Here is a 26,470-nt window from a genome sequence, read left to right as displayed (position 1 = left end):
AACCAAAGGCCCGCGTCTTCCGCATGACTATCGCAGTCTTCAGCCGGACTTCACCAAAACGCACGGGAACGGGCTGGGCCGAGGGACGGTTACCTGGTTACCCGCCTGGACGCCTGGGGGCTGCGGGGGGAGGTCCGGGTAGCGACCAAAGCCGGTGGTCCTCCCACAAGGAAGGAGGCCGCCGTCTCCCACCGGGCTGCGCTGTGGCCGGGCACCGGACGTCGGCTCAGGTGCCTCCAGGTGTTCCAGCGGCCCGACGGTCAGTCCGAGCGCGCGCCGCTGCGTCCGGTGGTGCCTCTTAGCAAGTCCTAATACTAACACTTGCTCGTTGTGGGAAATGAGAGCTGGGTTAAAAATGTTAACCTTAAGATGTGCTAAACTCAACAAAAGAAACAAAACCTCTCACGTGACTCTCTGTGCCGCTAGGAAGCTGCGCTGAATTCACACCCGCGCCTGCCTGCGGGGGAGGGAGAAGGCCGGGGTGAGGGACGGGGGCGCCCCCGGCGGCCTGATGCTGCCGGGAGGGCCGAACGACAAGGGTCCAAAGGAGCTCACCTAGAGCGCGTGGCGTGGGATGTCGCGGCGCGCTCGGACGGGAGCCCGGGCAGGAGACGTGTCCACGGCCCTGACCCTCCTGAGGAGCTCCGTGAGGGAGGGGGCGTGGCACAATGTCTCCGTGTCATCCAGGGACTCGACCAGGACACCACAAGGCAGATGGAGGGCGTCGGATCCCCGCTTCATAAACAGAGGACATCTAAAACAATGGAACTGGCCCAAACCGCCGTGCCCGCATTTAATGGGTTCAGAGTTACCAGGTTCTCGGGAATAAGCAGGGCAGTGACTCTGAAGACGTGTTGCAGAGGGGTTCGGGCGTTAGGGAACTCAAAACTAGGATACTTCAAGGACTTTCTTTGGCCAGGCATTTTTTCCCCAAATGTTAATTTATTGGAGGGAGGGAGGGAGGGAGGGAGGGAGGGAGAGAGAGAGAGAGAGAGAGAGAGAGAGAGAGAGAGAACGAGAACGTGAGCAGGGGAGGGGCAGAGACAGAGAGGGAGACAACCTTAAGCAGGCTTCAGCCCAGAGTCCAGCATGGGAGTGGCTTGATCCCACAACATGATCTGAGCTGAAATCAAGAATCAGACACTCAACTGAGCCACCCAGGCACCCCAGGAATAAACTATAAATTTTTATGTTCACCCTATCTAAACACCCTGTCACTGATTTCTAGAAAAACTTAGTAAGACAGTAAAGTACAGGCATGCCTGGTAACGTGCTTTAGCGTTTGGGCAATCAGTAATGAGAGGAGAATATAACACAAAAGCAAACGGTACGCTTTAGCTTCAGTCCGGACAGATGGATGTACATTCCAAGTCCTAAACTTGCACATTTTAATATAAATACAAAGTGACTACCTAAGAAGCACTCCATCCTTGAAGTGTATTATTCTGCCTAATCATCTAACAGACCTAACACACTCTGGTAGACAGGGAAGCGCATGGACTTTTCTCCTGAATCACCTGACAGGCTTACATGGTCAAAAGAAATAAGGGCTTCAAGTTCTGATGAGCAAATTCAGTCCACAGGACAAAGCAAACTTTAACATTTATTTTTGAAAGTTTTGTTTTGCTTTTTATCCCCCATTCTCCAGATGTCTACAGGGTTCTGTTGCCCACATCACCTGCTGCCTGCTTTACCCAGCTGGAGCCGGCCATGTCCGCAGATCCACTGGGCCTGCTTCCTTTTGAGTTTAATTCTCCCTCCTATTGTTCCACACATTCCAGACTCTCCTTCCACAACTTAAACACCTTCCTTGTCAACTGAAGGCCACACACCTCTGACCTGCTTCCATGGACCTTGTTAGTACATTTCCAAAACAGAGCAGAAGTGGGAAGGAGGACCAAGTTATGATCACAGGAGGCGTGTGCCTAAATCAATAAGCACCGAGTCCCAAGGGCATTGGACCTATGCTGTTCCAGCCCCTTAAAATAATCAAACACAACGAAAGTCATCACTTCTTGCCAAACTCAAGAACAATCTCAACTCCTGCACATAGGAACAAAGAGACAATGGCTGCAGCTGAAAATACATAACCAAAGCATCACAGGAAAAACTTTAACTTGATATCGTTCAGAACGCATCAGTGGGATTTCACTCATACTGCAAAGACACAGAAAAATTCCAGACTGTTTTCAAGATAATAAAATGGCATATGATGGTGACTCACTAACTGACTAAAAGGGGGGAAAAATCCATAAACAGTCACAGGAACCTTGCAAAGCTGCAGAGATCTGGCAACACTGAGCCTCTTTCACCTCGCTTGGCTCTCACCTCCTGTGCACACAATACACTCATGCTCACATACACACACACGATAATTCTGAAACCAAGCTGCAACTGGCTAATGGCTTGCTCTACTGCTTAAGATAATATTTTATTCTTGACTTGCTCAATAAACCTGCTGAGAAAAATAAACAATGGGTTTCAATCTTATAAATAATCTAGAAAACAGAATTGCTGTGCAAACAGCAGAGTTGATTTACTGCCTGTGATAAACAGAACAGGAAAGTCCAAGCGTGGCACAGTGACTCCCAAGTCCTAGTCTTACTGTCCTGGGACAGAAAAGTTAACGAGGATTTTCTGTCTGCTACATAGTCCAAGGCCTAGGATGTCCAGGTTTCAACTGGTCTTTAAAACAGCCTCAAAGCAGATCATGAAAAGCAACACAAAGAGCAAAAATGAGGAAAACCATTCCTTAAAATCCCTGACAAGTTTTAATCTTTTAGGACCAATAGTTATATATCGCTCTATGGTTATACTATATTTCCATCCCATCATTCACACATGTGAACATACACAGCCACACACCTCATTTTTAAGAAATATCAAGTAAAACAAATAACCCAGTTAAGAAATGGGCAGAAGACACGAATAGACATTTTTGCAAAGAAGACATCCAGATGGCTAGCAGGCACATGAAAAGATGCTCAACATCACTCATCATCAGGGAAATGCAAATCAAAACCACCGTGAGGCACCACCTCACACCTGTCAGAATGGCCAAAGTTAACACAAGAAACAACAGGTGCTGGCGAGGATGCGGAGGAAGGGGAACCCTCTTGCCCTGTTGGTGGGGATGCAAACCAGTGCAGCTGCTTTGGAGATCAGTATGGGGTTCCTCAGAAAACGAAAAATAGAACTATCCTATGATCCAGCAATCGCCCTATTAGGTATTTACCCAAAGGATATAAAACACAGACTGGGAGGGGTACATGCACCCCGATGTTTATAGCAGCGCTACCAACAATAGTCAAACGACGCCCAAAGTCCATCAACTGATGAATGGATAAAGATGGGGTGTATATATATACAATCGAATACTACTCAGCGATCAAAAAGAATGAAATCATGCCATTGGCAGCGATGTGGATAGAGTGAGAACGTATTATGCTAAGTGAATAAGTCATCAGAGAAAGACACATACCATATGATTTCATTCATGTGTGGAATTTAAGAAACAAAACAGATGAATATACAGGGAGGGAGGAAGAGAAGAGAGTTTGGAAACAGACCACAAAAGACTCTTAACAACAGAGAACAAAGTGAGGACTGACGGAGGGAGGTATGTGGGAAACGGGCTAGACAGATGGGTGAGAGGTACTAAGGAGGGCAGAGTTGTGATGAGCACTGGGTGTTGTATGTAAGTGATGAATCACTGAATTCTACTCCTGAAACCAATACTGCATTACATGTTAACTGACATTTAAGTTAAAAATAAAAGTAATATCAAGTAAAGGCCTATTACAGGGAATTAAAGGAGACATAAAGAAGTATTAAAACGAGGTCCATCCCCAGAAGGCCTTATATTCTACATAAATACATACATGCATGTATGTGTGCAGAACAGAAATGCATAGAAGAAAAAATGAAACGGTGTCTAAAGTCCAGGACTAAAATAAAGTAGTAATATTTAAAGGGCAGAACAACATACAATTCTTCCGAGACAGGAGCTGGGCTCCTTGTGTGACGGCCACCTGTTGCAGAGAAAATGGCCCACGTACTTTCACGAGCGCGCAGCCCAAGCCCTGTGACTGGGCCCCAGAGGGTCCCCGTGACTGCAACTCACGCACCCTCCAGAGAAGAACACGCACCCTGCTCGCCTCTTCAGTGGACTGTGAACTCCACGAGGGGAAGCGCTCTCTCCCACACCACAGACACCTCAAGGAGAACATGGGCCTTGGGTACCAAAGGTTCCCCCCAGTAGTTCCCAAAACACTCCCAACTTTGCCCACTGAGAACCATGATGATGGTTTAAGACACCTCGAAGGTCAAATCCTGGGAACTATGACATTACAATTTAGAGGTTTCAGAAGGACTTAAGACACTTGAGCAGAACACAGAATCTTATTTCTAAAGTGGGAAAAATAACAAAGGTCACTGATATTGAAACTGAATTTAAAAATTTAACATCTCAAAAAGAAAACCTAGCTTAACAGAATTCTGGTGTCCCCAGATAGGTTTCTCCTGCTTGCTTTTCCTATTTCTAGTATACAATTAATGGTTTTCAAATTACAGAAAAAGGAAGTATTATGAGAGGAAGTAGGGTGGGGGGGCCATCTTTCCCACCACCAGTGAGCAGCTGTGAATAAGACTGAGGGGAAGGCCTCACTTTACAATTTTCAAAACAATACAATTTTTATTCTACTTTATTTTCCTACATATTCCTCAAGGGCGTAACTTCAAATAAGATTAAAATGAACCAATTATTCAAGGATTATGACTTCAGATACATTTTAAAACTTATTTTTAAAACATCAGCAAACTGGAGTTTCAAAGTTAGGATGGGTTCATCGATCTTATTAAGGCTAAGAAAAATCCATTTATGATATAAAATATGAGCTCCAAGTGGGTAAACACATGGAATATAAGCACAGTAATCACAGCTTATAAGTCTTCTTAAAGAGCATTTCAAACCTTCCATTTGTGTTACTAGCTAATAAAATGGGTGAGTCTACTTAGGTATAAAGGTCAAAGTCACCAGGTAACTAAGACCCAGTCAAATCATAAGAAATACAGGTTAGCAAATACCAGCAGCAAATAAATAACTAATCCTTATAAGCAGCAGTGTATTCAGTAACTTTACAAGTCCAAGGTTGTTTCCTTTGGGAGCAATGTCTATAAGCAATACATCGTACACAGTCAAAATCCTTGTACACCACTTCCTCCACTTCTGTTGTATAGGATAAAGCCAAGGACAGGCCTAAGACATTTACACAGAAAACAGCAAATATTCAAGGCCTTGTTTTAATAAGTCACCTGATTATGGGGTGCCTGGATGGCTCAGTCGGTTAAGCATCTGAGTTTGGCTTGGGTCATGATCTCGTGGTTCGTGGGTTCAAGCCCCACATCAGGCTCTGTGCTGACAGCTCAGAGCCTGGAACCTGCTTCAGATTCTGTCTCCCTGTCTCTCAATCCCTCCCCCGTTCACTCTCTCTCTCTCTCTATCAAAAAAACAAACATTAAAAAAATAAACATTAAAAAAAACATTAAAAAGTCACCTGATTCTTTTTTTTTTTTTTTTTTAGTTTATTTGAGAGAGAGAAAGTGAGTGAGTGAGTAGGGGAGAGGCAGACAGAGGGTAAGAGAATTCCAAGCACTGTCAGTGCAGAGCCCCAATGTGGGGCTTCAACTCACGAACCTTGAGAGCATGACCTGAACCAAAACTAAGAGCTTAACAGATTCCTAAAAACCTCTTTATTCCCCCAACATCGGCACCAAAAATTCCTTACATGCAAATTTCTTAACTGCTTCACTTACACAAGGGAATCAACCAATCCCGCTTAGACTGCCCTAGTCAAAACTGGACCTCTGCCCAGCTAAATAGCCACACAGTTTAGACTATCAGATGAAAAGATTCAAGCCTCTGCTTCATTTTAGTGGGAACAAACCCCTGCATGGAAAGAACTATAGGATCACAGTTCTTGCTGCCAAACTTAGTGCCTGTTTCTATTGGTAATCGCTTCTGCCTGGAATGGAAAATTTCAACTTTATCTGTACCTATTTGAGGACAAGTTATTAAGAAAAAAAGGTGTGGCACATGTCTCGCCTTGGACCCAATCTTGCCAACCTCTCAAAATATGCATATTTCTTCTCCATACATAAAGGGGTGCCAGGGAGAGAGAATAACATCTGAAAACGCCACAGTATTAAGTATGTGAACTTCATATTAATAAGAGAATATCACCTTTTCAAATAAAAAGTTTTCTTAGCAACTTAAAGAAGATCTAGGCTTGACTGACTCACACACAATGAACTGCATGCCACAAGGAAAGAGGAAGAAAACAGTTTTTATGTGAAATATGACAGGAGTTACAATTGTGTTTCTAGGAAAAAGTGAAAGATACGAAGAGGGAAGCTATACTAAGAAATTCTATTATTGATAATGCAAATAAGCCCAGATTACTGTTCTATGTGTTTGAAATACTTTGTAATAATTTGAAAAACAAAATGCCCTAACAGTGAAGTAATTTACAACTGGGACAGAATAAAAGCAACGTTAAGAACAAATGTGACATATGGGCTTAGAACCCCACAAGTCTGCACCTCTGTGAACAGCAGGGCCTCCTGAGCCCTACTGAGCGTTCTCATCACCAGGGGAGCGGGTTCCTGTGCAGACTCTGGCTCTGTGGGGACAGACAGGAGCCCAAGAGCCTGCAGCGGCACCCGGCTCTGGTGACGGGGGAGTGCCGGCCGGGGGGCACAGGGGGCACAGCACTTGCCAACAGAGGCCTCTGGTTACACGCCTGGAACACAACTGTGTCCCCAATAGTATCAACCTATTCAGGAAGTCCACGCTTTGTTACGTAACATAGATTAAGCATTAATGAGGCTAGAAAATTGTTTACCTAAGGTTTTAATCTGAAGTCAAATAAAACTCCATGCTGAACGCTCATACCGAATGCTAGAGTCGTACTTAACCTCTTAATATTAACAGAGTCTTGATTACTCAGTCTGAAAACCCTTCTCAAGAGTAGTTATTCTTTGCTCGGGGGATGTGCTTTATGCAAAAGATATTTTGCCTGAAGAAATAAACAATTAATATTCAATAATTATGTACATATTTAACAGAATTCATTTCCAGAAATGTGGCTGACAGAAGTGGGTGGTTTTCACGTTACTTCTCAAAGTAAAAAATTAAACCTCCAGTACTTTTCATACTATCACCCCAAGTTAAAAACAAGACATCTGAAATATCAAAACCGGCTGCCCCTTAGTACCATTAAAACAACAACAACAACAACAACAACAACAACAACAACAACAACCCAGACAGAGGGCACCTGGGTGGCTCAGACAGTTGAGTGTCCAACTTCAGCTCAGGTCATGATCTCATGGTTTGTGGGCTCAGGCCCCACACCGGGCTCGCCGGTCAGCGCAGACCCTGCTCTGGATCTTCTGTCCACCCCCTCTGCCTGCCCCTCCCCCACTCAGGCACACACTCTCTCTCATTCTCTCAAAAATGAATAAACACTTAAAAAAAACAAAACAGGCACATTCTCAATGGAGAAAATCAGGATAAAAGACAGACTTCTAGTTCCATAAGTAACTTTCAACTCCCCCATTTTTTTTGTCTTACTTGGAGACCTTACTTTGAGAATTATTACAAGAACCTCCTTTCTGGTCTCTATGTGTTGTTTGTGCCGCTCAAGAATACTCCCCCTTCTCTCTTTTTTAACAAATTTATTATTTATTTAGAGACAGAGAGTGCATGCTTGTAAACAGAAGAAAAACAGAGGGAGGGAGGGGGAGGGGGAGGGGGAGGGGGAGTGGGGGGGGGGAGAGAGAGAGAGAGAGAGAGAGAGAGAGAAAAGAGAGAGAGGATCCCAAGCAGGCTCCACACCGTGAACACAGAACCCGACGTACGCCTTGAAATCACAAACCGAGAGGTCACGACCTGAGCCGAAATCAAGAGTCGGATGCTGAACCGACTCAGCCACCCAGGCGGCCTCTTCTTAGAAGACTTCTGTGGGTTCCCAAATGCCCTCTTCAGAGACAGTGTAGGGTCTCCCAAGTCTACCTCCAGGACGTAATTTTGGCCTAAGTCCTGCCGCACCTGCCCTGCGAGCTGCTCTGCAACTACGCTAGGGTACGCGCTGGGCATGGCCTGCAGGTTCCTGCCTCCATGCCTTTGCTCGTGCCACTTCCTGCAGCTGGAAAGCCACTTTCCTTCCACCCTCCCAACCGCCGCCTGTCAAAAAGCAGATCCTCCTTTCAAAGCTCAAACACTACACCCTCCAATTAGCCTTCGGGCAGCCCCCAAACGCAGCCTCTGGTGCACACTTTGTCCAGCAGGGCCCTTAGCACACATTGCCAAACACGGAAAGCATGCATGTGGTTCCTCTTCCCTGCTGCAATGCGGGCCACGAATGGCACCTTGCTCCTCATTATAGACATCCCACCCATTACAGTGCTCGGTGGATATACAAAATTTCTAAAAAATTGAGCTACATGGAATGTTTAGCTCTGAAAATGGGAAGTGGGTAAAAAAAAAAAAAAAAAAAGAACTTTTTAGTTTAGAAAATATTAATACACCAGCAACTGGGACTACAAATAACATGAGCTTAATCCCTACTGGGCTAGGTGTGCAAAAATAAAACTACGGAGAGGAGAAAGACGGCCAAGGGTGTGTGCCTTTTCACCTTCTTCTCCCAGAGGCTAGTAACGTGCTGGAGGCACCTGTCTTCTCTCCCGAGTCGGGGAGGATCACACGGTCTTCTCTCTAACGTTAGCTGCGCCTGAGGCAGCTCCCGGAGTCGGGGCTCCCCCCCTGTCCACAACCCAACGCAGACTGGATTTGTCTGCCTAACAGCAGGTAGAGCCATACACAAAGGCCAGCCAGGATTCAAGGGACAATCGTCCAGGTGTCAGACACGGAAAGTCTTTGACTCGAACAACACAGACGTTTGCTCAGTGTGAAAGAAGACACGTGTCACTGCCGTCGGAGTAATCTCCTCAGGATTTTGAAGAAAACTGCAATGTGTGTAAAAACCAAACAAGGTATTATTTTTGGAACACCCGGGATTTTGTATTATTTACAACATGGGTGCCCCTCCTGGTGCTTTAAGATTCAATTCTATTAGGTCTCCTATTTTCTCAGGCATTATCTTAGCATCAAAGGTCATGTAATTCATCGATCGGTTCACAGATCACGCAGCGGTGCTGGAAGACGCACCCCGAGGCCCGGCTCTCCGTCACCCGAGCGGCTCAGCTGTGGGACGCTCGCTGCGATTTGTATAAACGCACCGACACCCAAGACTCTAATGTGATTTGGGCCCAACAGTGTCTTGAGAGAGAAGAGGGACACAGCCAAGGGGAAGCTGAATGAACGCTCCGCAAAGATGCCCTACTGTGTATGACTTCTAACTGCCCATCTTGTACACACGCTGAAGAAGGCAAGCAGCCACAGAGAAAGGAAGAATGGGACAGAGGCAGCAACTCCAGGACACGTGCACAGCCATGACGCGAAAATATGTGACCGACAGGTATTCACTTGGGTACCATGAGGCTGACCTGCTACACCCCCTCAGCTGAACTTTGAGAGTGGGTTTTCCGCAGCCACAGCCACCCACCCCCACTCCAGGGGGCAGCGAGGCATTCGGAGGAAAGCCAGATTCAGCTCCTGTGTAACAGACACCGGAAACCAAAAGAACTAGGAAAATTGTTTAGGTCCATTCCCACCAGGAACCTCTGTCCGCATAACTGCGCCGAATGACCCAGTAAGGACGGAAGTCCCTTCAACAAAGTTCAAGACGAAACAACCGGATCCTTTAAGCTGGGCGCTGTCCTTCACCCCCCCCCCCCCCCCCCCCCCCCCCCGCCCAGTTTTTCAAAGAAAACAGTTCTTCCCAAGACACATGATAAGAAACAGGTCATTTCTTCTCACACAGGTTCAGCACGGTTACAAACGGAAAATAATCCCATACTGCGCATGTCAGGTAGTATTGGGGTAGACAAGGAAGAAGACCCATTTTTTAGGTGTTTCTATGCACTCCTCTACGGACATTATCTCATTTAAACTCTCAGAACAATTCTAGGGGCTAGAAGGATCACCCATTTTACAGACACAGATGTTAAAAGACGGAGACTGAATAATCTGCCCAAGGCCCCAGAGCAGGCAGGTGCCAGAGGAGGCCAAGAGCCATCACTCTGCTTTCAGCACAGCAACAGCCAAAGGTGTGCCAACATTTTACAAAGATTGCAGCATCTATAAAATTCTCGCACAAAGAAACACCATTTTAGGGAAAATCATTTTTGAATGCTTGTCAGGATTTGACCTGACAGCTCAAAGCAGACTGCACAGTTAGAAGAGATTATCAGTGCTACAGTTACCGGTAAGGCCAGGAATAGAACACAGGTCTGATGACCCCGCGCCAGGCCCAATCAGGCGCGTTCTTCTGGATGCTGACACCTTCTGAAGTTTCAAGTCAGTTGAGAAGAGCAAAGAAATGAGTTAATAATTCTGGGACATAGAAGAGAATGTAGAAAGTATCTAGATTAGATGCATTTGATATAAAGAGAGGCGTGACCATATGAAGACTTCCACCAAGGAAGTTCTGAACCAAGGAATTTTCTCATTTTTTGCAGCAAAAATGAAAAATAACCTTTGCCCTCCCCTCCTAGGAGCTGTGAATGATTAGCGGGGCTATGCTGATAATAAGGAAAATACAAAATGAGTGCCTCTCTCCCAGGTGATCAGGGTACTTCTAGATCTACCCTACCACCAAACTCCTCCGGTTCTAGGCAAAAAGACAGCGGAACACCAGCAACGTTTAGCCAAAGTCAGCCATGACGCACCCTCCGGTGCTGCCAACAACTGTCCCCGTTAGTGGCCATGATCGCACCCTGATGAGGAGGCTGGAAACAGGAAGGCTGCTGGGTGCCAGAGAGGAGAGAGAGGAGAGGAGCCACAAGCTGGGAAACAGGGACGGTGGACAGTGATGGGGAAGGGTCTCAGGACAGAGGCACCTGGAAAAGACCAGCGGACCGGCTCAAAAGGCTGGTGTTACCAACAACTTCTCTGTGGGTGGGGACAGACGACTTACTGAGTTAGACATCATCAGTAAGGATAAGGGACAACCAAGAGTAAGGGGGGGGGGGGGAAGATTAGAAGCCTCTTACCCAGGCTAAAAGTCATTCAGATTTGTCTTCCACTAGAGATAAAAAGCTAGACAGAATTGCCTGGTGTTTCCAAATGGTGGATGGCAAATTTTAGATTAGATGCTTAATCTTGCTATTACAAGTTTATTTTTTAGAACAGAAAGAAAATGATTGTCAAGCCATATCTTGTATTAAATTCCTCATGGTTTGCAACTTCTAGCAGAGCACAAGGAGACAGAAAACTGCAGTGGGGAGGGTCACAATCTGGGCCTACTGCGTCCGGCCACAGCTACTCACGGACCTTATGGCTGCTCCAATTCGCCACACCAAAATTCTCACCGTTGGGTAAAACATTTTAGTTTTATAAAAGTACATATCAAACTTTAAATGACCTGAAATCCGCAGAAAACTTAAAGGTATTTTTTTTTTTTACTGCTCCACATCAAATACTTCTTTCCAATTTGTTCCAGGAAGACCCATCCCCGCCCTCCAAAAAAGTTGATTATATAGATTGAAGACAACATATACTTTAGTTCAAGGTCTATAAACAGTTCTTTTTTTTTTTTTTTAACCATTCTCAAAATGACCATCTCACCATATTAAGATGTATGGTAAACATTAAAAGTTCAATGTCATTATGACTGGTTGATGCAAACCACCAATTTACACAAGGCTATACTTGAAATGTCAGAACCTTTCTTCCCTCTTATAAGCTACTGCTGCTCACATAAGGCACCGTACAGAAAAGGTGTCTAGAAAAAGTTCATTAAAGCAAAAACAAAACAGAACAAACCCTCAGAATAAAACAATCAAAATCGAATAAGAGGAAATCAATCAATCAACAACACCCAATTAGAAAAATACCAACCAAACCAAACTAAAACAACCCACCCACTTCTATAATGGATACTCTTCACCTATCTCCTCATTCCACTCAGGGAGGGTAGGCATGAAGTGAAAGCAGCTCAGTGGCTAAATATTCACCCTCCACCCCCAAGTCCTAAGAAGCACTTCCGGTTACTAGGCTCTACCTAGGCCACAGACACTGGGACTTGGCTGGCCCTACCCCACTCCTAGCCTCTCCAACCACTCCCCCTGAATTCCACCTGTAGGGAATTTAGGTAAATGAGACCAATACTTACTAGTATTCTGTTCATACAACCTCCCTCTGAAGTTTCCTCAGCAAATCTGCCTACCCCAAGTTTAGCAAGAGACAGGGCTCTCAGCTTTGTGAAATGTCAAATGAATCTGTAAAAGCCTCACTTAAGCAATTTATAAGAATCCTTGTATATGTATCTGTCCAATGAACAGTGCCAAGTTTTCAAAAAATTATTTATTTATTTAAGTAATCTCTACACTCAATGTGGGGCTTGAACTCATGACCCCAAGATCAAGAGTCGCACTCTCTTCTGACTGAGCCAGCCAGGTGCCCCCCAGAAGTGCAAACTTTTAAGGCTGCAAAAACTAAAGAGTTAAAACTACTCTTCAAAACATAAGCAACATTAAAGAAAGAAAAGGTCCCAACAGAATTCAAAGCATAGTGAGCCACAGACCTTTTCATTCTGTTGTTTGGTTGAAGACTCGTCAATAACCAAATCCAAATGGCGGTAAATGACATTTCCTATTTCAGCCACTGTATTTACAATTAGATGTTAATAGCTCAACATCCCAGACAACCCCCCAAGTGACCCTCCGTTGGCAAAGACCTTGCTGTTCTTACAAAGGAAGTCCACTTTCTTCGTGGGGGAGAAGCATAATCTGTCACTTTACTATATGAAATCAGAAGCTAAACTAAAAGTGAAGGAAGTAAAATGAGGAGGACTCTAGTGCCAGCCAGTCTGAGCACAGCGCAGGGTTAAAGGAAACCATTTCGTAAGATCAAGTGCGGAGAAGCAGTAGGGGCAAAGAGGAAAAAATCAAGTTACATAAAGTCCAATTGTACTCACTGTTTCCTTATTGGGAAGCAGCTCCTTTCTAATTCTGAAGAAGTTCTTGCCGTACTGCCTGAGCCCCTTAACGAAGCGTTTCTGTGATAAAAAGAAACAACAAATGGGATGTAAAAACCAAAAACAAAACAGGATGTCAGCAAAGCAAAGATATCTGCAATCAGCAGAATAACAACCATAAAAGTCGGAGCTAGGGAATACTGACGAGGCTGGGAGACCATTTCAGCAGCACAGCTGGGACCCCCCCCCCCCCCCAAGGGCCAGGGCAGGCCTCGGACTGCCTCATTCGAACCCCAATAGCACACACCAGACAGGTTTGGGAGAAGGACATCCTGGATGTGAGCCTAAGAAGCAATCTGCGCCCTCTGTGCCACAGTCTCCGCATCGGTCCACGAAGGTATAAACAAATATGCTTCGTGTTTCAATACAACAGCACAACTGCTTTGCACCTGAGAACGAAGCTTCCCAGAGTGTCGAGCAGAAGGGAGGGAAAAAGAAACCTGAAGACTTCCCCAAAAGGTCACCCTAGAGGGGTTAAAAGGCCCTTTCATCAATCCGAGGAATGCACCAAGAAGGCACCGATATCGCGGACGCCCACTGGGAGCCCGCACCCCCGCTGGCCTGCCCCGCCACCGCCGTCATTAAAAGCCACTCCGAGGCACCAAATAAAGAACCATCAGCACCCCCTCCTTCCTCCGACGCTCCCCACCGCCCCTCCACCCCAGCAGTCTAGAGACTTTCACTTTGTCCCATTCCTTCCAGGCAGCCCCTCCCCGCCCCAGTAGGGGCAGCTCCCGGCTCCCCGGCCCCCCACCTCCGGGCCCCGGGCCTGGGGCTCGCGGCTGGCGGCCGGGTCCCGCGCGGCCAACCCCAGCGACACTTCCCGGCCGGGCGGCCCCGCAGCCACAGGTACGCCGCGCCGGCCGCACTCGGGCTCCGGGGCGGCGAGAGGCCGCGCCTGTCACTCGGCTCGGGCTCTGGCTCCACAAAGCGCAGGGCGGAGGCGGCCGGGGCGGCTCGGCGTGTGACCGCGGCGGGGCCGCGCGGCGCGGGGCGCGGGGGGCGCGGGGCTGGGGCCGCCGCCGCCGCCGCCGCCGCCGCTGCCGGGGGAGGAGGCTGGAGCGCGGCGCGCAGAGCCCGGCGCGGCCGCGGGCGGCTGCAAAAGGCGGCCTGGATCGCCGCGCCGCCCGCCGTCCCCGCGCTCCGTCCCCGCCCGGCCCCCCGCCCGAGGCTCCGCGGCCAGAGCCTCCGGGACCCAGGCGCTGGTATCTCGGTTTCCTCCCCCCTAACAGCAGGAGTAAATCCAGGCAGCCAAAGCGCAGAAACTTCCTCCCTACCGCGGCGAGCGCGAGCAGAGGGCACCCGCGGGGCCGGGGCCCGGGGCCGGGCCGCGCCACCACTCGGGACCCTTCCCAGGCCGCTCCCTCTCCAGTCGTCCTTCCGGGCGGGCAGAGTCAGCAGCGCGACGGCCGCACGCCCACCGCCCCCGGGCTGCGAAACAGGGGGCTGGCCCCGACGACCCTCGCCCGTCCCTTCCGGCCCGGGATTGTGGGCGGCCGCTCAGCCCGGCCCAGGCATTAGCCTGCACCTCGCAGGGCGCTGTTTCACAACTAAATCACCGCGGAAGCTTCCCAGCCAATAAATCACCTGCCCACCGGGAGGAGAGTCCCTCCCACTCCCGGTGTTTGAGACCAGTCGGGCAAATTCAGTGAAGGGCCAGACTTGGCCTGCAAGACCGACCTGCAACCTCCTACTCCATTCCTGGAGGCTCTGCATTTTCAGATTTCACCCCCTTTCTAAGATATGACTCATCACTGTCAGTTTTCAGTATAATCTGTACAGTTCAAAGGAAAAAAAATCTGTCAAGGCACGAGAAAGAAGCTCTCCTCTAAGATGAATCAGAGTGACCTCTGTTACTTGTAGGATCAACAAGCATCCTGGGCTCTGTGCAGAGCATCTCCTCGGGATGCTGCCAGGCAATGAGCTGGCCCTGCCCTCAGGGAGCTCCAGGCGGGCTGGCGGGCACACAAGGGAAGGGATCAATCTCTGGGCCCTCAGAAAAGCAGCAGAGGGACAAAGGGCTCTGGGTGGGACTAGGAGAAGGAAGCAACTTACTCTGCTGACGACTTACAGGAAGTGACAAGGAAGAATGAGCCTGTCAGGTGGGCTCCAGCCGGGCTTCAAGCAAAGGAGTCAGTCAGGAAGGGCACAGAGAACATTCTGGGAACTGCAAGGGGGACAGGGTATACAGAATGGAGTGCCAGCAGATAAGACTGAAGAGGGAGGAGAGGATCAGGTTGCAGAGAGCCTTTGAGCCAGGAGCCAGGCTGAAGAGTCACGGTGCTAACTGTGGGCCAGCAGAGAAGTCAGAGCATGTGTGGTCCACGAAAGGACTGGGGAAGGACTGCTCCCGTGGCAGTGTGGCCTACGTCATGGAGTAGGGACAAACTGGCTGCAAGGCAGAGACCAGTTACAGAGGCTAGTGAGATAACTAACTCGGGTGGGAGAGGAGGAGGGCCAGAACTCCACCTCAGCCACCAGGATTAAGGCTTCTTAATCCGCTCGAAGTATTTACTGAGCATCTAGCACTGGGAGGAATTATGTTTTAAAGGGGGCCGCCACAGACCTTTATTAAAACTGTGATTCATTTTTAGGAGGTAAGATAAATGTGTGTGAAGCCATTACAGAACAACCTGAGGCTTCATTCGGCTGAGCACAAAGTAAGTAGTGAAGCACAACTCGTCAGTGCAGCGGGGAACGAGGAAAAGGGACGGGCTCTCGTAGTCCGGAATACCTTCGCCAGGACAGGGAGACAGGCCAGACCACGAAGAACCAGCAGCATTTGCACAGGTGGAGGAGGGTGGGAAGGCCCGCCATGAAACACAGAGGTGGAGAACGGCAAGTGGGTTAGAGGAGAGGGAGAGGATACACAAAGTTCAGGTGGGTGACCTGGCAGCGTGAGTCAGAGGGAGGAAGGCCAGGACTATGCAATCTGAATACAAGCCCGATGCCAAAGGACGTACAATAGGCTCACGCCAGGAGAGGCTGGCACAATGAAGGCAGCAGCTGAGAGAGACATCGGGGTAACGTGATAGAGCTGGGAAAACCTGAGTTCAAGTCTGGATTCTTCTACTTGTTAGGATGTAATCACCAAATATTATCTATTCAACTAACGGTTGTTAAGTACCTACTATGTGCCAGGAACCTCACATGTATTAATTCAAAATCCTCACACCCTAGAAGGAAGTACTATTATTATCTCCATTTTCCAGAAAAGGAAGCTGAGGCACAGATGGTTAGGTAACCAGACCAAGGTCACCTAGCCCTTCAGAGGCAAAGGCAGAATGCAAATTCCACGTCCCGCAGTGCGATTCTCTCTGTAACATGGAGGTAAGAGTCTACAGAGGAAGCCATTTTCGGCCATGGTACCACTGCATGTAACTCTGCCCTTTCCTGTTGGCCCCAACATCAAATCACCAAGTCGTCGGCGTTCAAAGCCCTCCTTTCTTACCAATTCCAGTGCTACTCCCAGGCCCAGCCCTTATCCCTCTTTCCTACTAGCTACGCTATTAACCCATCTCCCCCATCTGGCCATCTATAAGCCTCTGCCAAGGAGTTTCTCAAATCCACACATTTCGTCTTGAGTCCCTTACTGTCTTGCCCCCAAGCCCCTACCTAAAAAAACAGCTCCTTAACCTCTTCAAAATGGTGTTTACACCCCTTAACCCTTAATTCAAGACCCTCCAGGATCCTGTCTCTGCCTACCTTTCCAACCAGATGTCCAATAATGCCAACTGGCCCGTACTGCACCCTCTGTTGAACTCCAGACTCTGGGGCATCTTTATTACTTCTCTCCACAGCCTACCCAAGATGCTTTCAGTTTACCTCAAACCCAAGCTCAAGTCCCTCCCACTCGGACACAAAACTTGCCTGACCATTCGATCCCATTCACCCGGCAGCTGTTTATTTGTATAAGGCTTCCTGTACACACAGAGTCCAGAAGCCCCGAAAAGACAGGAACTGCATCTTCTAACACTTTGCCTCCCTATAGCATCAGGCAGGTGGAGCTCGCATGTTTTGGATGCGAGGTGAAATATGCCGTGAGATGACGAGGGCCTGGCCTTGGGTGGTCAAGATGGAAAGAGACTTTAAAAGCCAAAGAATCCGTCCTCAACTCGAACAACAGAGTTGACCTTTTTGGCTCCACGACACCAAACTGTCCTGATTTTCCTATCAGGAGGCTTACTTCTTTGCCCAACTTCTAAATGTTGGAGCTCTTCCCAAGGCTTTGTTCTAGGCTTTCTGGTCTCCAAACCCCCTCCTAGTGGGAATGTCACTGCCCCACTGGTCTTCACTATCACCCGAGATTCTCCCTAGTATTTCTAAGGCTCAATCATGGTCCAAGTCCAGCGGGAACACTTGCTTGAATGTCTCATAGGTATTTCAAACTAACTACTTCCAGAAATATGAATTTGCCATCTGGTGGTGAACACAGACCACCACTGTCCATGTGTTATCAATGACTGTGCCATCAAGTGCAAAAGCACCATTGGCCCCATTTAAAAAAAAAAAAAAAAAAAAAAAAAAAAGAAGAAGAAGAAGAAGAAAAAAAGGAAGTAAAAGCTTCATGTGGCCTGTACTGTTACTTCTCTATGGAAAGCCACAAGGCCTCAAAACTGGCAAAACATCTGCTTCTCAGAGACCAGCCTTTACCTTGTGGTTTACCAGAAATGTAGAGTAGCCTTTAAAATCGAAACAAAGCCAACCCACTCAGAGTAGTCAAGGATGAGAACAGGTCAGTGTGTTAAGTGGGTTTCTGAGGCCTTAGGCTCTTTTCCCTCTATTAATTCATCTCTCTTCAAATGAAGACCGTGAAGGTTTTCGGGCTTTAATTTAATAACTAACACTGCCGACTTCAAAAGAACAGACAGGTACCGTAAGCCTCTAAGTGAAAAGTCACAGGCACCGTCAGCCTCCTAGTAGTTGAACTGAAATTCAGCATGTCCAGCGCTGAGCTCCAACCCCTCATGCGCTATTGCTATGCCCGTTAGCTTTTGTGTCCCTGGCGGGGTGCACAGATAGCAGGCTGCTGGTGTGCAGAGGGTGAGGGCCAAAAGACTGCTCCTCCACGGGGCAGTAACTCTGGCTCAGTCGTGGCTCTGGGGGCTGAGCAGCCCTGCTGCTGATGCTCCGCAGGCTCGCCGCCCGGGCCCGCTCGCACACACACACACACACACACACACACACACACAACTTGTTTCTCTGGCGCTGCTTGTCTCCAATCAACCTGCCTGTGCATTCCTTGGAAGCACAAAACAAGTCCTTTTCTATTTTTGAACTCCAAAGCCAGATGAGATCCAAATATAAATATAAATTTATTTACGGCAAGGAGGCCGTCCTTTGCTTTGTTTCACAACTTAGTTTGCGACTGGGCTCCGGTTTTTATTCCTTTTATTTACTGAAATAGATTTTGACAGGTAACATTGTATACATTTAAGAGGTACAATATGTTAAGTTGATGAATTTATATATTGTAATAGGACTGCCACTGAGTGATAAGTAGCAGCACCTCTATCGTGTTACATAATTATGCTCCAGTTTATAGACAAATTGCTACAGTTTCCTATTATTGAGCTGAAACTTCGTCTCACCACCAGGAGTTACCTACTTATAAGTTCCCGGCAGAGAACATTTAACCCCTGGTTTTTAAAAAGTGAGCTACCTGAGTGGGAAGGAGCTAAATGGGTGATAGGTCCTAAGGAGGGCACCTGTGATGATGAGCACTGGATGTTATAGGTAAGTGATTAACCACTAAACTCTATACCTGAAGCCAATTTCCCCAGAATTTCAATAAAAACTTGAAATTAAAAAAAAAAAAGAAAGTGAGTTACCTGAACATAGTACTTACTGTTACAAACTTGTGTTTCATTTCAATCTGCAACACAAAACTCTATTTCTCATTCTTAGTAGAATGGAAGAAATCTGAGGCCTAAACTCAGAAATCCTAGGATCTTGTCTGCTCCGTAAAGAAAATTTTGATAAACAAGATATAATTAATAGGAATTAACTTTTTTGAAACAGGAGATAATTAGTAGGAATAAGTATAACTGGGCCCAAGTGCAGTAACATTCTCTCTTACCACAAAGCCAGATGTTCAAAAGTTCCTCACACTGTTTCTGAGCCTGCCCCACGCCAAAGCCTCCCAAGCCCTGTGCCCTGGCCTGCCCGCATGCCGATCCTCTCCACCCCTAGGGTGGCAGGGTGGCAGGGTGGCCCTAGGGCAGGCAGCTTCATCGTTACGTGTCAGTGATACGAAAAGAGTAGGGCAACACCACGCTACACCACAACACACACGGAGCTAACACGGGGCAGTGCTACAACATGCCAGGCGCTGTCTAGAGGGCTCCTCGTGTGTGGACTGACTTAAACATCTCAACAACCTTACGTCAAGGCAGGGGTTACTGATGTCTCCATTTTACACATGGGAAAACTGACCATATGTCAGCAAATCCTTGAACCAGGGCGGGCGAGTCAAGGTGACAAATGTGGACAACTGGGGAGCCTCAGGGATGGGGTGAGGGCTAAGAATGGAGTCAGGCACAGGGTGTGGATCAGGGGGGCGAGAAGAGTCCCTTGACTGTGTTTATATTTAAAGATTTAGGGGCGCCTGGGTGGCGCAGTCGGTTAAGCGTCCGACTTCAGCCAGGTCACGATCTCGCGGTCCGTGAGTTCGAGCCCCGCGTCAGGCTCTGGGCTGATGGCTCGGAGCCTGGAGCCTGTTTCCGATTCTGTGTCTCCCTCTCTCTCTGCCCCTCCCCCGTTCATGCTCTGTCTCTCTCTGTCCCAAAAATAAATAAAAAATGTTGAAAAAAAAAATTTTAAAGATTTAACCGTTTTCCCCAAGTCTATAAATGGACACGTACAGGCTATACTCTCCTAAGTCAACTTATTGCCTCAATTTGCTCGCCTTTTAAACTGGCCATAAAATACCTGCCCCACCTATCTCAAAAACGTTACTCTGCATATCAAGTTGGAGAGCGCACAGAAGTGTACTGGGCTGGGAGTACGTCTTCCAAAGACTAAGGTAAGGTGTGCTCATCTCTCTTGTCTGCAAGGGAAACTCCCAACATGGCTCATCTCAAGTGCTGGTTCTGACCTGTGTCTGCAGCAGAGAAAGAAGCAGGAAGAGAGGGCTATGCTACAAAAATGGCTAAAAGATAACTCTGCATTAACCCCTGGCTGAGAGCTTTCAAAATTAACTCCCTCTGGTGAATTTTAACTAGTGTATCACAGTCAGAAACTCACCAGGATTTTAGAGAAGCCATTTCTACTCCATCCTCTTACATAACTGTTTGGAAAACACTGTAGGTATTAAAATGATTCCCACTGTGAAAATGGCTCCTTCTGCTCTACCCTGTTTTCTGCACAAAATTTTATGTTAATAACTTACTGGTTCCCAGGGGACTGAAGAGCAGGGAGATCTGCAAGTAAGCAAACTACAGCCCTCCCCCTTCCCCCCTCCCCCCCCCATACAAAAATGCAAGTCCACGTGCCAGGCGGGGAGTAAGAGGAGTATGAACACGGCCCTTCCGAAGGGACAGAGCAGCAGCAGAAAATCGAAGATGTGTCCCCAGTGCGGGCCTGTGTGAATGCAGGGCAGGGTGAGAGAACACTGATGCCAAGCAGAAGACATGAGAGCCTTTCCAAACATCTGTGTTACGTGTTGCCTCTACCAGTTCACCAATGGCTCTTACTGACCAACCACTAGAGGGGAACCTATTGCATTCCATCCATCCGATCCTGCTTGTTGCAGATTCCCATCACCTCATGTTCAAAACACGTTTCCTGCCGGAGACATACTACTGACAATGCTTTGACAAGTATCATTTCGTTTCTGGTTTTAAATACTTAATACATTGAAGAAACGGTGACCTGAGTAAGGAACTCCTTGTTCAATGAACAGTATCAGAATCCATTTGTCTGGGAGGAGACATGCCAGCAAAGCCCTGGTGGGCATTTCTAGGGTTTCTAGTACGTGCTCCTGATTTCTGATGCCACTTTGGAAGTCTACTCTGAACTTACTAGCATTATTCCAGGATAGTTTATAGTTTCATTAAACTGGTTACCGGTGACCCTTGAAACAACGTGGGGATTAGGGACACTCGCACCCCTCCCCAGCAGTTGAAAAGCCATGCATAACTCCCGACTTCCCCAAAACTTAACTACTAATAGTCTACTACTGACCAGAGGCCTTACCAATAACAGTTAATGCATATTTTGTATGCTATATGTATTATTTACAGCATTCTTACAATAAAGCAAGATAGAAAAAAGCAAATGTTATTAAGAAAATCGTAAGGAAGGGGCACTGGCTGGTTCAGGGTCGTGAGTTCAAGCCCCACACTGGGCGTAGAGCTTACTTCAGAGAGAAAAAAGGAAAAAGGAAAAAAAAAATCATAAGAAAAAAATACATTTATAGTACTCTATTAATCGAAAACAACCCACGTGTAAGCAGTCCAGTGCAGTTCAAACCTGTGTTGCTCAAGGGTCAGCTGTATAGTTTAAAAACAGCCAACAAGACAATAATGTAAAACAATAATCACATTTTTATGATGATTCTCAAATCTCTAAATCTTTTTTTTAAATGTTTATTTACTTATTGATTTATTTCGAGAGCGTGCACACATAATGCACACACTGGGGAGGGGCGGAGAGAGAGGGAGAGAGAGAATCCCAAGCAGGCTCCACATGACTCGGGGCTCAATCTCCCAAACTGTGTCATCATGACCTGAGCCAAAATCGAGTCGGGTGCTTAAACGACTGAGCCACCTAGGCATCCCTCCCCCGTATCTGACATCTTCCCCTACCTCAGACCTGCACCTATACTTTCTACTCAGAGTAATATCTTTCACAGACTCAGGACGTCACAATCTCAGCGTGGAAACGATGGGTCCCAGCCCACATCCTCCTCAGTATACACTGCAATACCGGTGTCACTGGGGCCATTCTACAGATGGAGAAACTGAGGTTTAGGTAAATTAAGTACCTTGCCCCAATCCTACGCAGGAAGGGTGGAGAAGTAAATAAAGTTTCAAAATTGGATTAATTGCTTGGAATCCAGGTACAGAGAGAAAATTCTATTGTATCTACTCCTATCAGAGGAATTTGAGGGTATTGTACTTATAAAAAAATTTTTTTTTTAAATTTTTTTAAATGTTTATTTATTTTTGAGAGAGACAGAGACAGAATGCAAGTGGGTTAGGGGCAGAGAGAGAGGGAGACACAGAATCCGAAGAAGGCTCCAGGCTCCGAGCTGTCAGCACAGAGCCCGATGCAGGGCTCAAACTCACAGAGCTGTGAGATCATGACCTGAGCTGAAGTCAGACGTTCAACCGACTGAGCCACCCAGGCACCCCCCCTCCCAAAATTTTTTAATGTTTATTTAGTTTTTGAGAGAGAGAGAGAGAGAGACAGAGCACAAGTGGCATGGGGGCAGAGAGACACAGAATCAGAAGCAGGCTCCAGACTCTAAGCTGTCAGCACAGAGCCCAACAAGGGGCTCGAATTCACGGACCCATGAGATCATGACCTGAGCCGAAGCTGGATGCTCAACTGACTGAGCCACCCAAGCACCCCAAAGGTGTTGTACTTTAAAAAAAAAAAAAGATCTAAAAAATGTTATATATACATTCTTGCTTTCTGAAGCAAAAGCCTGTGTCAGGGATTATATGCTATATACCCATGTTAAAAACTTGCTTACAAGACAGCTTAGAGAACACGGCTCTGCCCTACGTAACTCCACCTCCTAAACAGGTCACTCCCCCTCTCTCGGGGCTCCTGTGTGCCCCTGTGGGAGATGAGCCTCCGGGCCTTCTACTACCCATAGAATCCTCAACAGTCGGTGCCTCTACTTCTCCACCACTGGGAGCCACAGTGAGGCAGGTAGCGTCTCTCCTACACAGAGATGAGAGGATGGCTGAACTCTCTAAACTAAGACCCTGTTACGGCGCCTGGCTGGCTCAGTCAGAGGAGCATGCAAATGTTGATCTCAGGGTCGGGAGTTTGAGACCCACAGAGGGTATAGAGATTACTTAAATAAATAATTTAAGTTAACACACACACACACACACACACACACACACACACACACACACACACCCTGTTAATGGAGGACGTGTCTTCTCAGCCTCTTACTTGGAAGTTCAGATGATTAGTCAAAGATACCTTTAACATTAAATAACTTCTAGTTTTAGCAAAAAAAAAAAAAAAAAAAAAAAGAAAGACACCTGTTTCCCTGCCTCATCCCTAAAGATTTGATGGTACTTACAACAGAAACCCAAATCTGAGCCTGTCCATGTCTAAAAGAAGTCCTCTCTAGATCAAATATGGCAGCTGCTTAGCTGTTACAGAGGTGTTCTCTTTCGTGTTCCTTTCCTTTCTAACCTTCCAAAGGCTGAAGAGCATAAGACTGAAAATGGGGGAAGGTCTAACATGATCCTGCCCTGATCCTTCTCCCTTCCTTCATTCACGAGTACTGCGATCATGAACAGCCTGGTTTCAATCGTGGTTCTATACATCCCTGCCCCTGCAAGATTAGCTACAGAAACAGAACACAAAGGGGGACTCAAGTGCCAGGTCCTAAGTTAATTGAGGCCAGCGAGAAGGGTCCAGCAGACTCCTTACCACCCCCACAAGCTGACTCCAGCTCATGTGCCCCAGAAACACCTACAAAAGCCAAGCAGCTGCCAGTCAGCCCCCAGTCCCTACCACATCTGTAATAGTAGCACGATCAGAGAATGTTAGAGTTGGAAGGACGCTTTTAGAGCATCCAGCCCTGGTCAAAACTCTCATTCCACAGACAAGGATCATATACTATTTAAAACAAAAACAAACTAAAACACACATTCCCACTAAGGCTTTATATTTGTGACAGGCTGTATTGCTTGGCTCTGGCTCTCCCTCTCCCGACACCTGTCTCTGGAGCCCTGAGCCACCATATTAAGGAGCGTGGCTATCTTGACGCTATTGTGCCAGGGAGACCACACAGGGGGAGAGAGAGACGCCTCAGAAGTTCCAGCCATTTCCAGTTCTCAGCCGTTTGAGTCCTCGTCCAGACTTGTGAGTCAAGGAACTTTCAAGGTGACTCCGACCCCACCTACCATCTGACTGCAACCTCACAAAGGCCCCCTCCGCTCCCCAAGTCAGAACCACACAGCTGAGCCATTCCTAAATTGTCATCCCACAGAAGCTATGACAGCTAATAAAATAATACTGCTGTTTAAACTTGAGGTAATTTTTATTGTTGGGGTGATGTGTTATGCAGGAATAGGAAACCACTACGAAATTCAATACAAAAACCACAAAATACTGTAACCTCCACGTTAGTCAACTATTACTTAAATGAACCAGTAAAGAACTTTGCAATTAGACTTCGTAAGACAATCTGCATGCCTTATCACTCTGTATAATATTCTGACGTAACACGGAGCTCTTATTACCTTACGATACGACACGACAGGATATATATGATACTGAATACAGGAGAAAATCTGTCTACTACGAAATCTCTGGCACCTAGAACAGCACTTGACACAAACAGCAGGGGATCAACAACCGCGGGCTGGATTTGTAAATGAACGTTATCTGTAGGTGAGCTGGTTTCGTCTTCCCATAACACTATTTGACTTGCCAGCCATTTGTTGACTTGACTCAACGCCCCCTGATCTGCGTTCACTGTTAAGCTTCCAACTCTCTAATTACTACCTACAAAATGGTTTGACACCAACTTTCCCGTGCGCTCAAATGTACGAGTCCCGCTACAGAAACCACACCATCCGGCTCCGTGATGTCAGCTCGTCACCCAGAGGGACGCCAGCCATTTTCTTTTCAACACACCTCGGTGTTAAACCTTTCCTGGGTGGTCTCAAGTGTCAAATGAAAGTTACTCCATTTCTTCACTCAAAGACCACATGCCCAATGGGAAAACGACTTCATGTGAGATGGTTTACATAGCAACTGGGCCCACTAGCAAAGGCCACTGAGCCCGCTTGTACGGCTTTGTCTATATACCTCTCTGAGTCTAGAGGATTATGTTGAGTACGTGGAAGTCCTGTCACGATTTCAGGCCTAACAAAGCACCGCTACAGGGTGAATCTCAGAATGCTTCAATGCACTTTCAAGTCACATGAGAACTGGCTAGTTAGGCAGCAGCCTTAACAGATGTAGAAATACCGCCAGACAAATACCTCTTGCCAATAATGGCTGCCCAGCTACACCCAAATTAAAAATAACCCAACAGTAATAACAGAACCCAAATGGGCATCAGAGGCCCCTTCTTTCCCTGCAAAACCACCATAGAATTTCCACAAAAATGTCCCTGTAAAGTGGTTCATACATAAGTCATTAAAAAGTAGAGCTCAGCACAGGAGGAAGGAAGAGGAAACTCAAAAAAGAAATGTGGCTTGTCTATAAGTTACAAGGGAAAAAAGAAGTAGAAATCTTTAGTGAGTAAGCCTTTTGCAAAAACGGTAACTAAAAGAGTCTAGATCTGTGGCTGCCCAAAAGAAACCGAATGTGAACCACAAATGCGAGCCAAATATGTAACTTTAGTTTTCCAGGAGTCAGATTTTAGGAAGAAATTGGTAAAATTCACTTTAATAATACATTTTAACTTGAAATATCCAAAATATTATCATTTCAACATGTAACCAATGTAAGGAATATTAATGAAATGTCTTACATTCTCCTTTTCCTACTCTGTCTGCAAAACCCAGTGTGCATTCTACACGTGCAGCACATCTCAAGCTGGACTGGCACATTCCAGGTGCCCTACGGCTTTGTGCGGCTAGTGGGTACTATTACCAGCACAGGCCTTGCCTGAATGATCCTTCTTTGTTGTAAAACATTAAAACACCCAAAGCGCTAACGGTTTTCTATTAGGGAGGCAAAATACATATACTGTTAGAATCAGGGACAATGATATCATACATGTAGTCCTAAATTAAATACAATTAATAAAGGCTTGTTATTTTAAATTAAGTGAAACCTGCCTTCCAGAAGAATGTAGCCGAAATCCAGAAGTTATTAATTATGATCTGTCCCTCTTCCCAAACAGGGGAAATTGTGGCCCTGACCAGCACTGGGGGCCCACTTCAGTTCCTGGGCTCCTGGACTTTGTTTCCCCTTCCTGACCACATGATAAGGGCCAGGGCTCCTCGCTGAACTTGTGCACTTTACACAGTCTCCAAAAAGGGAGGGAAATCAATTATTCCTTTAGGAAATGTAGGGGAATGATGGGGGTTTGGGGGGGAGAGGAGTGTATTTCAATGACAAAAGGCAAGCCTCGGTCATAAGGCAGAACCCTGTCTTAA

The 26,470-nt window shown here is 46.9% G+C and overlaps 1 protein-coding gene across 6 annotated transcripts in view; it reads right to left on the bottom strand.

Annotated features, from left to right (window-relative positions):
* Positions 1 to 26,470, bottom strand: part of RERE (arginine-glutamic acid dipeptide repeats) — a 429,059-nt gene that overhangs the window by 43,776 nt on the left and 358,813 nt on the right. For all 6 annotated transcript variants that reach the window (XM_058719215.1, XM_058719218.1, XM_058719219.1 and 3 more), the window contains one exon: positions 13,101 to 13,181. In XM_058719215.1, the coding sequence (XP_058575198.1) occupies positions 13,101 to 13,181 (81 nt within the window). The remainder of the gene's footprint in view (positions 1 to 13,100; positions 13,182 to 26,470) is intronic.

This window comes from Neofelis nebulosa, chromosome 2 (assembly GCF_028018385.1).
Source record: "Neofelis nebulosa isolate mNeoNeb1 chromosome 2, mNeoNeb1.pri, whole genome shotgun sequence".
NCBI lineage: Eukaryota > Metazoa > Chordata > Mammalia > Carnivora > Felidae > Neofelis > Neofelis nebulosa.
Note: the sequence above shows the minus strand (reverse complement) of the source record. Positions and strands in the feature narration are given on the sequence as shown.